The 12,417-nt window shown below is 43.6% G+C and overlaps 1 protein-coding gene across 1 annotated transcript in view; it reads right to left on the bottom strand.

The window, feature by feature from the left end:
* The window catches only part of LOC309623750 (ELKS/Rab6-interacting/CAST family member 1-like), a 191,751-nt gene that overhangs the window by 138,697 nt on the left and 40,637 nt on the right, over positions 1-12,417 (bottom strand). The window contains 1 exon segment of the mRNA XM_082380889.1: positions 4,282-4,442. Coding sequence (XP_082237015.1) covers positions 4,282-4,442 — 161 coding nt within the window.

The raw sequence follows: 12,417 nt of genomic DNA, 5'->3' as shown, positions 1-12,417 counted from the left end.
CCATTGTAAAGCAATTATACCTCAATAAAGATGTTTAAAAAAAAAAAAAAAGAAAGAAAGAAGAACAAAAAAACCCCAAAGTTAGCAGAAGGAATGAAATCATTAAGATCAGATCAGAAATAAATGAAAAAGAAATGAAGGAAACGATACCAAAGATCAATAAAACTAAAAGCTGGTTCGCTGAGAAGATAAAGAAAATTGATAAACCATTAGCCGGACTCATCAAGAATAAAAGGGAGAAGACTCAAATCAATAGAATTAGAAATGAAAAAGAAGTAACTACTGACACTGCAGAAATACAAAGGATCATGAGAGATTACTACAAGCAACCATACGCCAATAAAATGGACAACCTGGAAGAAATGGACAAATCCACAATCAACACTGTGAAAATGACTATACTACCCAAAGCAATCTACAGATTCAGTGCAATCCCTATCAAACTACCAATGGCATTTTTCACAGAACTAAAACAAAAAATTTCACAATTTGCATGGAAACACAAAAGACCCCGAATAGCCAAAGCAATCTTGAGAAAGAAAAATGGAGCTGGAGGAATCAGGCTCCCTGACTTCAGACAACACTAAAAAGGTACAGTAATCAAGACAGTATGGTACTGGCACAAAAACAGAAATATAGATCAGTGGAACAGGATAAAAAGCCCAGAGATAAACCCACGCACATATGGTCACCTTATCTTTGATAAAGGAGGCAAAAATATACATTCGAGAAAAGACACCCTCTTCAATAAGTGGTGCTGGGAAAACTGGACAGCTACATGTAAAAGAATGAAATTAGAACACTCCCTAATACCATACACAAAAATAAACTCAAAATGGACTAAAGACCTAAATGTAAGGCAAGACACTATCAAACTCTTAGAGGAAAACAGAGGCAGAACACTCTATGACATAAATCACAGAAAGATCCTTTTTGACCCACCTCCTAGAGAAATGGAAATAAAAACAAAAATAAACAAATGGGACCTAATGAAACTTCAAAGCTTTTGCACAGCAAAGGAAACCATAAACAAGATGAAAAGACAACCCTCAGAATGGGAGAAAATATTTGCAAATGAAGCAACTGACAAAGGATTAATCTCCAAAATATACAAGCAGCTCATACAGCTCAATATCAAAAAACAAACCACCCAATCAAAAAATGGGCAGAAGATCTAAATAGACATTTCTCCAAAGACGTATAGATGGCCAAAAGGCACATGAAAAGATGCTCAACACTGCTAATTATTAGAGAAATGCAAAGCAAAACAACAATGAGATATCACCTCACATCAGTAAGAATGGCCATCATCAAAAAAATCTACAAACAATAAATGCTGGAGAGGGCATGGAGAAAAGGGAACCTTCTTACACTGATGGTGGGAATGTAAATTGGTGCACCCACTATGGAGAATAGTACGGAGGTTCCTTAAGAAACTAAAAATAGAGTTACCATATGATCCAGCAATCCCACTCCTGGGCATATATCCAGAGAAAAACATAATTCAAAAAGATACATGCAACCCAGTGTTCACTGCAGCTCTATTACAATAGCCAAGACATGGAAGTAACCTAAATGTCCATCAATAGATGAATGGATAAAGAAGATGTGTTTTATATATTTATACATATATATGTATACACACACACACACACACACACACACACACAATGGAATATTATTCAGCCATAAAAAGGAATGAAATAATGCCATTTGCAGCAACATGCATGGACCTAGAGATTATCATACTAAGTGAAGTAATCCAGACAGAGAAAGACAAACATCATGATATCGCTTATATGTAGAACCTAAAAAAAAAAAAAAAAAAAAAAAAGATACAAATGAACTTATATACAAAACAGAAATAGACCCACAGACATAGAAAACAAACTTATGGTTACCAAAGGAGCAAAGACTGTGGAGGAGGGATACATTAGGAGTCTGGGATCAGCCACCACTCTCAACAGCATGTTTGGATAGATGATTAGGCCTGAAGTGCTTAATTTGTTAAAAGAAAGGTATTAAACAACCACTTTATTAAGATATGAAAATGAGAGACAACAACAAGGAGAAATTTAAGTGCAAATTAAAGCAAAGACTACTTTAAAAACTTTAAGTCAGTAAATCTGCATGACAAAAAACTTGTAGAAAATCTAAGAACAGCATGATGCTGTAGTAGTATCTCCTGAGCAAATGAGGAAGGTGATTTAAGAGACAGGTCACCTGCCAGAGCCACGTTTTAACACCTTATTTCTAGAACTTTTATTTAATGTTTATTCATCAAATTTCTATACCACTTATACATTCTCTGAATACTTTAATGACTCATCCCATGCCTCAGTGTGTGAGTGTTTGATCTTACCAAAAACAGTTTTGCAAATCACAGTATTTTTCTGAAATGTAATCTCTAACCTGGGTTGGCAAGGGAAGTCCATAAGAAAGTTTAGTACTGTGGTTCCAAAAATAATAACAATAATAAAACAAACAAAAAAATCACACGCAATTCCCTTTTAATGGTTTAAAGTCAAGCATTCTTTAAAAAATTCTTTCATATCTTTTCAAAGTCCTAACAATAAAGGAAAATTCCCTTACAAATCCACCACTGTTTTGCTATAGACACTTGAACTGAGTGGGAAAGATGTGACAAGTCAAGTCAAGATATTGGTACACAGAGAAAAGGAAACAATACTCCTATACCGCTGCTTTACTGGGGCCTGTTTGTGCTTAGGAGTATCACATCGATACCTTGTATTCCCGAATATTATACCCATCCTTCCTCTACGTTCTTATCATCAGGGATAAAACCTTGTCTTCAACTGCTTCTACTAACCTGCTCGTAAGAAGCAAACTTTCTCATCACGATACTCAGAACCCTAAATTCTCCCCGTTCTCCCTGCGTTATCAACCTATTTCTGGCTCCAGTATCTGTCACTTCCGAGAGCACATCACCTGTAATTCTTTTCTGAAAGATCAGGCTCTCTTAACCTCCCACTGTGTCCTAATAATCCATAAGCACAGGGGACACCCCGATATTTGTTTCCTCAACTCCTGGGCTGCCGTCATGATATCAAAACAATCGTGCCCCATGAAACTTCATGCTGAGGTGTCATGGCAAGATCCTCTGCTACTTTGTAATTCTCATATTCAACATGTATTGATAGTTCAAAGTAGCAGAAAAGAAGAGGGGATGTTAGCTTCAAGCACTGGCTGGGCTCAGAAAGACTGTTTACTTTAGGTCAGAGAGAGTGCGTATTTACTGCAGAGAAGAAGGAACTAACAGAAAGTGAGCAAAGATTATGTGAAAGAAAATTAATGGAGACAGATTGCAGAGGAGGGAACCAGAGCTTAAATCTGTGATAGAAATAAGAAGCGAGCTTGGTGAAGGAGAGACAGTATCTCCTCTGAGTCAGAAGAGACGACGACAAGAACACAGGTAACTGCTGAGGTGATGAAGGTAACTGAGGGGTCCCAGCATAGACTTGGTTTCAGTAAAATGAGAGCAGGACAATTACACAGGGGTGGGGATTGGAGTGATGGAGAAAGTACTAAGGGACTTTAAAAAGAGACATACTTGTTCTGAAGAGAAGGAAACCAGAACTTTTCAAAGTCGGTACTTAAAAAAGAGACATACTTGTTCTGAAGAGAAGGAAACCAGAACTTTTCAAAGTCACAGAGGAGAAACAGCAGCAGCTGTATTCTGCACAGCAGATATATACAGCCTTCACAACAGACTATCTCAAGGAAGCTGCAAGATGCCTGGAAAGTACAAAAATGATGTAAAGAATGGTTCTGCTAAAAGTGACAATTTTGTCAAAACTGACTGGAGAGTGTGGCAAATGTTAATGGTGAAATATGGGGGATGGGTATAAGGAGGTTCACTATACTATTCTCTACTTTTGTGTACCTTTGGAAATGTTTATAATAAAAAATGTTTTTAAAAATTGCCTAGCCATCGTATGACCTCAGGAGCAATGGTTATCTTCCTCAGAAAGCTCAACAATTTGCCAGAACTTTCCAGAAGGTTTTAGGAATTTCAGAGACACAACTGCATACGGATACATACACTCTAGAGGACTGCAAAATTCAATGACAGGGAGGCAAAAAAAAGTTTCTAGTTGACGAGGATCTGTCCCAAATTTGTTCTAAGGAGTGAGAAACACAAGTGAGCATTAAAATTAGGCTAAGTGTGTCAGGCGTGACAAACAGGGCCAGAAGATGAAAGCGATGAGGACAAGTATTTCAACTAAGCATATGCCTGAAGAACAATATTATAAAACTTACTTCATCTCCAGAACTTCCTCTAAGTGTTTTCTTCTCTCGGCCCGAAGGTTGGTCACATGAGTTTCCTTCTCTGCCAGTGACTGCTGAGTGCAGGACAGCTTCGCCTTCATGGACTCCAGCTCCTGTTTTACCTTCTCCATGGCCATCAGTAACTCCTCCACCTACGATCAATACAGAAAAGACAGAAACTGAGCAGCTGGGTCAGGTATAGTCAGAGGAGCTGGGCAGTGGGCAACGCCTGGGTCCACAAAATTGAAGACACACCCATCAAAAATTCTGTACTCTCGCAGAATCAGACATAAATGGCAGTGAAAGAAATACATCTCTCATCTTCCCTCCACTATAATTCTTCTCAGTTTAGGTCTAAAAAACCCTCATTTCCTTTTTGACAAATGTAAGGGCATCAGAAGTAACAGTGTGCCAGAAACAATCCCTTTGAAGGAATTTATTTGGAAACAGTCCAGAAACTTCCATGGAAATAACAATATAATGCAGATAAAAATATAAGGAACAAAATCATAATAAATATTTCTAGAACGATTTTAGGAAATAAAAGCCATAAACCTGACTAATACCAGATGCAGAATAAACATAAATGAGTCATTTTTATTCGTTCAAACTAAGATTCTTCTGTTTATACCATTACAAAGAATTTCTTGTTAAAGAAACAGCTAGAATTCAATCGGATAATTTCCTGCTCTAAAGCTAGGTAGGTAGAGATTTTCTGAGGAAGGCAGGAAGAAAAGAAAAAATATATATGACCAGATAGAGAAGAGACAGAATGCTTTTAAAAGACCTGTAAAGGACTTCCCTGGTGGCGCCGCCCGCGAGGACCGGGACGGCCGTCCGCGCCGCCCTCCCTCCCCGGCCGCCGAGGCGAACCGCGGACAGGCCGCTGGCGGGGTCTCCGGGCCGTGCGGGCAGCCCGAGGGCCTCCGGGCGGGAAGCCCACCTGTCCGCGGTCGCCAGGCTCCTCGGGGCGGCCCGCCCCGGGCTCTGCGTGACTGGCCCCCTGAAGCAGCGGCGGAAGCGGCGGCCCACTGTTTGCACCGCACCGCCTCCTAGGGCAAGAGGGAGGAGACAGACGCCGCCCGCCCGGCGCCTGCCGTGTGCGCCCGCCGTGTGCGCCCGCGCCGGCCCGCAGCCCAGAGCCCCCGCCCGCCAGCCCCCAGCCCCACGCCCGCCAGCCTCACCTACGGCTCCGCCCTGCCCGGGGGCGCGCTGCCGGGACCCAGCCAGGGCCGTGAGGAGGAGCGGGCGGAGAAGAGCCGAGGGGCCTAGCGCCAACGACGGGCGGGAAGCTCCAGGCGCCGCCCGACCCCGAGCTGCCGCCACCGCGGCCGTCTCACCCTGCTCAGGGCTGCCGCTGCCGCTGCTGCCCGGGGGCCACCGCCACCGCCACCGCCGCCGCCGCCGCCGTCGCCACCAGAGCCACAGCTCGGCCGGGACGCCCGACGTCACCGCGCCCCGCCCCCTGCGCCATTCCCCAGCTCCGCCCCAGGCCGACGTCAGCGCGAGCCCCGCCCCCGCGCGACCGCGCCTTGTCGGCGTCCCGCGGCCTCCTGGGAGTGCGACTCGGGCGCGCGCGGGCCTCGGGCACTTTCCGGGTGCTGTCTTTACTGTGATATCTTAGTTAAGTCTAGTGGGGTGTCCCCCCCCTTTTTTTTAATTACTAAAGTATGTCATTGTGTTAATTCAACATTAATACTGGAAACAAAAGTGAAAATTCCCATAGCAACAGCTGCTCTTTTTCTATGCTACGTTTATGCTTTTAGAAGTAGTATAAGAGCTGTTAAATGTGCGTTTTGCACATACTGTGTAAAACACATTGATGGAGAAAGAGCAGGGAATGAAGTATTTTGGCTAATCAAATAATAAACAGTGTATTGATTATCAATGTTCAGAGAAATATAATGTAATAAAGTAGATTAAGCATAAAGGTTACGTGGAATATAGTTTACTTCTATGGCTTTTCAAAATGTGAGCCTGGAGGTGCTGATTCATTCATGTATTCATTCAACAGTTATTTATTGAGTATGGTTCTGGGTACTTTTTTTAGCCTTTGGGAATACAGTAGTGAACAAAGCTGACAAAAATTCCCACCTTCATGGAACTTACCTTCTGGACACCTTCTTGGGAAATGAAGAGGAATTCAGCAAAGGCGATTAATAAGAGGTTATTGAGGGAGGAGGAAGACCAGGAGAGTGCGATGTACTAGAAATGAAGGAAAGGAAGTTTTCAAGGAGGAGGGAATGGTCAACTGTGTCATTGTTTAAAGATGTGTCAGACTGTTGGGTAAGAAAGAATTCTGCCTGATTATAATGCCTAATAACAGAGAAATGACTAAATGCTTTTTAGTGTGAGATGAGACAAATGTAAGAATCTTTCAGTTTTTTACTTCCTTTGACTGATTTTTAAAAACATATATATTTCATTCTTTATTCTTTTCAGAACAAAATATGCAACCTGGGAGTTTATACTTGTACTAAGGAGAGGTATGACACTGTTGTTACTAATTATATGTACACTTATTTTTTTAATACATGTATCAAATCAGAAGTTATAAAAGTATACAGGGAAAAAAATAAGTCTCTTCTGTCCCATCCAGTTACTCCTGAAGGCAGACACTGTTTCCAATTTGTTGTTTTTCCTAACCAGTGAAATTTTGTGCAGTAACACGGCATTTAGCTATTTTAAAATTGCATAAATATAACAAGTATTTTTATCCGCTATGTATTTCTTTTTCCAGGCTTAATATTTGTTTTTATAATTTAAGTCTAGCTACCTGCAGACCTTTTTTTTTTTTTTTTAAATAACAGCTTTATTGAGAGACAATCCACATACCATACGATTCACCAATTAAAGTGTACAATTAAATTCTTTTGGTACATTCATCACCACGATCAATTTTAGAACATTTTCATCCTCCCAAAAAGAAGCCCCAAACTCATTAGCAGTCACTCCCCTGACCTTTGGTTTTAAAGCTCTCTTTTTTAAAAAAAAAATAATTACTTAATTTATTTTTCGCTGCGTTGGGTCTTTGTTTCTGTGCGAGGGCTTTCTCTAGTTGCGGCGAGCGGGGGCCACTCTTCGTTGCGGTGCGCGGGCCTCTCACTATCGCGGCCTCTTTTGTTGCGGAGCACAGGCTCCAGACGCGCAGGCTCAGTAGTTGTGGCTCTGGGGCCCAGTTGCTCCGCGGCATGTGGGATCTTCCCAGACCAGGGCTCGAACCTGTGTCCCCTGCATTGGCAGGCAGATACTTAACCACTGCGCCATCAGGGAAGTCCTATATGGGAAATTTTTAAAAATATTTCCTAGAAACCACCAGACTCGTTGGCCAGTGTCACATTGACACTTAGAGTTGTAAAGGAGGATGGGTTTGGGTTTGGGAATGCGTTTATTACAACTGGCCCAGACCTCCACGCTTCATCCCTTAGGGTTAAAAGAGGGGCCCCCCTGCTCCCTAAGATCAAGGGTTCTCCACCCTAGCTGAACAAAATAGCAGTCTCTTAACGGGAAACAAGTGGGGATAGCGGGCAATGAATAATGGGCCACGGCTGCGGGTGATTGTGTCCGTTAGCTTTAAGGCCGCCACACAGGTCCCAGCAGTTTCTAACAGTACATGGGATGCCTATCACCCAGCAACCTTGACTGACTAGCAGTGGCACCCTGGAAATGCTGTGTTGGGAAGTACCTACCAATGAAGTACTTGTAGGACCCCAGGAAAGAAGAGCTGTGCTTTACAGCACCGGCTATGACCCAAATAGCCAAGGAGGTAGCAAGCAGCATGATATCTGTACCGCAGATCTTTTCTTGTAGCTGGAAAGCCCCAGCCTGTGATGGCAATTCCTATTTTCTTCCCTCTGGAAGATCAGTCCCAACCGCACTACCCCTGCTTCTGCTTCCTCTGAGTCTGAATGTCATCTGCCCACATTGAGGAGGAAAGGAGGAAGCCCAGGAGAGGCGTAGGCAGGAGGAATCCCACATTCCTCCTGACATCTGTTTGAAGCACAGGTAAAGTGAGTCTTATGCTGTCCTTACCGAGTTCTAAGTATGAGGGACTGTACTGCACACGCAACCCCAGAATAAGCACTGGAGATAAACTGACTTGCAAACTCTGTATCTGAAAAATCGCCTCAAATCTGAAATCACCAGTATTTCTACACCATTTTTAGTGTCTATTTTTACGAACCAGTTTTCGAAAGCACCATCAGCAACAGGTCTAGAGAGTTCCTTTCCAAACCTGAATATTTTTAAGCAAACTTTTCATCTTCCTTAGCTAGATGAGTTCAGGAAAAACATTTCATTGATTAAAAGGGCTGCATTACAAAGGTTTGCCCCAAGACAACACAAGCTCCTCGAGAGCAGGGATTTGGGGCTGGTTTGCTCAGTGTCCCCAGCATCTACCCCAGGTGTCCTTACATCAAAGCATTCCATAAATATTTGTTGAATTAATGCCATCGCATGACCGGCCTTCTTGTGCTGTATGATGTGAACTGCGTGACTTTCCCCCTGAGGATTAAGATATTGATGGAGCATCCTTCAAGATCAATGGCATGCCCTAGATGAAAGATAGGGATGTGTAGGAGGAAACCTTGCCAGTCAAAGCTATCTATCTATTCAGTCTTAAGTGGAAACTCAAAAGACATGCACCACGGGAGCTGGTTGTAGGCCCAAAGTCACAGCTCTCCTTACAAGGAACTGTGTCATGCTAGGAAGTCACTTAACAATCATAGCAGACACGTACATAAGTGTCAGGCCCTATTCCCAGTGCTTTATGTAGATTACCTCACTTAATCTTCACAACAAGGCTATAAAGCAGATTCTGTTACCATCACGTCCCTTTAACCGATGAGCAAACTGAGGCACTGCGTTACATCACTTGCCCAGTGTCACATACAGAGCATCAGAGCCAAAATGTGAACCTGGCAATCCGGCTTAAGTATCCGTGTGAATAACATCTGCATTGTGTGGCCACCTGGGCCTCCCAGGACCTCTGGGATTTCAGTTTCCTCACTGTCTGGGGGGCGGGTGCAGACAGTGAGGAATGATGGATACATCAGGAGGCTATCAAACCTTCTCAGCTGCTTGATTGCTTTTTGAAAAGAAATCTTACTTGGCTAGTCAAATTCATAGAAACAATGTAGGATGGTGGTTACCAAGGGCTGGAGGGAGGTGAAAAGGGGGAATTGTTATTGAAAGAGACTAGAGTTGCAGTTTGCAAAAGGAAAAAGTCTGGAGATCTATTTAACACTGAGTATACCTAACACTACTGAGCTGTACACTTAAAAACAGTTAACAAAAGTTTCCAACTTATGTGTTTAACCACAGGAAGGGAGGAAAGGAGGAAAGGACAGAGGAAAGGACGGATGAAGGGACTCTTACCTGGCAGCTCAAGAAGTAAAACAGAAGCGGAACTGCTGAATCAGTGGGAAAAGGAACCCAAGGTCCCAGCCTCTCGGCTTCTTTCCCCAGATCCTCCCACCAGAACAGCCCCTCGGGGAGATCATCAAAGCAAAGTTTTAAAACCACTAAACAGGACAACTTCTCAATTCTCTTTAAGACAATTTCAAAAGCCGCGGGTTCAATCACACTCTCAAAAGTCTCCAGCTGAAAAGCCCTCCTGGCCCCTCAAGGCCGAATCGGTTCACACTCACCACCATGGTCCTTGAGATTGTCCACAATGTAGCCCCAGCGTAAGTGTCCAAGCTCACAGAGCACCGCCGTGGCCCCCTGTACTCAGAGTTACTCATCACAGCGGTCTCTTGAGCCTCTGTGCGCTGCCTATTTCATCCTTGTTTGTGGAGTGAGAGCTGTGTGCTCACCCGCCGCCCCAGCTCAGAAGGCTGTTTCTAGTCCCACCTTAGTTATGGGCGAGGCGCTATATCTATGCCACTGTCACCTGCACAAGGTGCCCAATTCCCCCACCTCGTCTGTTCTGGGGGCTTAACAAGTATCCAGGACTCTCAGATGGAAGGGTGGAGAGGGAGTAATTCAGAAGAGACTTAGGCACAGAGGAGCATGATGATACCCCATCCCTCCCTATCCCTCAACCAGGGTGCTGAGCCATGGTTCCTGATCAGGGAGAGAATGAATGCTGGGAAAGCAGCCAACGCCATAACCAACTTGTAGCAATGAGGGCCAGAGAACTGAGACGAAAGTACGTGGGGGCCATTGGCACATATCGTGCAGTTAAAAAAAAGAAAAGAAACCAGGAATGCTAACTAAAGGACAGAACGATTATCATCTTTGACTGTAAACCTCTCTCTGCATCATCCTTGGGTCCTAAAGCGACCTATTTCCATCACACGCACATTCCACCAGCAGCCGAAACTCACCTCAGCACCCATGTTATATTCTGACCCAGTTTACATGGAGCTGACTGAAAGGCAAAGAATAAGAAAATGAGGCATTTGAAAGGGAAATCCATGCTTCCTAGTTTAGAGCTGCACAAACTCCTTTGCCCACCACAGGAAGGGATTAGGCTACTCAATCCGAGTAACCCATTTCTCTTTGTTTGGGAACATGGTGATTCTATTCAGAGGGCATAAATAAGATAAAGGACCCACGCATACTACATTTTTCATTTGGCAAGCAGAATAAAAATCTGAACCTACTATACCTGTGGGAAAATAATCAATTTTTCATAGACTTATTATAGGCTTCACAAAATCTACTGCACACATATTTTTAAAAGTAAGAAAGCGGCTTTTTAATGATACTTAAAATACATGGCATGGCAAGAATTATTTAAAATGTGTTTCTGAGGCCTGAAGTTTGGTACTGCCTGCTAAAATATAGATGATTTGGATAAGGCTGTCTTCTCGGGATAAACGTGAGACCCAAGCACATCTTATCATAAAGCTAATAGGAAGGTTGGTATTCAGGCAGTTAAGTAATTGGTATAAATCCTCCCAAGATATTAGATCCCCTGAACTCGCAACAGTTAGTGGTTGTTCATTGGCCTGTGTGCATTAAATAACTCCCCTTAACCCAGAGGCCAGCAATCCACTGTTCACATAAAGTCAACACAAAGCAGAGCAAGAGGAAGCAGAGCTGAATCCAATAGACACATGACCACGACTCATGCAACAAGTGTTTTCCGAGGAGCACGCCAGGCCTGGGAAAGTGGACACGTGATCCACGGGGTCTGGATGCCCAGTCTCGATCCAAGCAGATTGGCTCCGTTTTTATGAGCCATCGGCTTGATTGTCCACATTGGTGGGCATGCTTTTCGCAGGAACACATCTCTGTTCTAAGCGGAAGGCTATGCGCCTACACCTGTGACCAGCCCTGTATGAGGAGTGTACGTGCGTGTGTGCGTGCGTATGCGTGACTGAATGAATGAAAGATTTTTAAAATGTCTACATAAAGCAGATCTAATATATGAACATCTCCATTTACAAAAAGGCTTTCATTTTTTTATCACGCAGCAAGTCACTGAAATATTACACTATTTTGTGTCCAGCAACTCCCTTCAAGGAGCTATGAAAACATGAAGCATCACTGATGTCAGAAGTCACAGTCTAGCCGAGAAGACAAGTGACAGACCCGAAACAGAGACCACAGCAAATGTCTGACACCAAGTGTAAAAGCTTCAGGAGTTCACAAAATCCAAAGTCACTAAAAGCCCAAGTTGCTGAGAGGACTTGGAGCAGTGGGCGTTAAGAAGGGCAGCAAAGATGGTAGGCTTTAGATTACCAAAGGGACGGAGGTGGCGTTTCACGGAGGTACAAAAAGCAGAAGCAATGACTTAGAAGCAAAAAGAAGCCTTCTGTTTGCCGATAGCAGTGACAGCACCTGCCCTGATCAGAGCCACAGGAGACAGGGCTCATTATAGGGTGGGGACTCGTTATGAAGGGGTAACAAGCTGCCCAGAGAAGTTGATTTGTTACATTAGGGAGTCACTTTAGGATCCTGAATGGGAACAACCGGGTGTTCCTTCCGTATGGTGAGAATTCACCCCAGGATTCCTTTCAAGAGCACGCTCCCCTTGACATTGAGTTAATGATTTCATTTGCACTCAGCTTTCCAATATCCCACCTCAGTGGTTCCCAACTTATGGACCACAGAGTTATGGCAGAGGTCCCTGAAGGCAGATAAGCACTGCCCAGAAACGACTTGCTCCTGGCATAT

This window comes from Balaenoptera borealis (assembly GCF_965194805.1).
Source record: "Balaenoptera borealis genome assembly, chromosome: 2".
Lineage (NCBI taxonomy): Eukaryota > Metazoa > Chordata > Mammalia > Artiodactyla > Balaenopteridae > Balaenoptera > Balaenoptera borealis.
The sequence above is the reverse complement of the archived record's forward strand: the minus strand, read 5'-3'. Positions and strand labels throughout refer to the sequence as shown.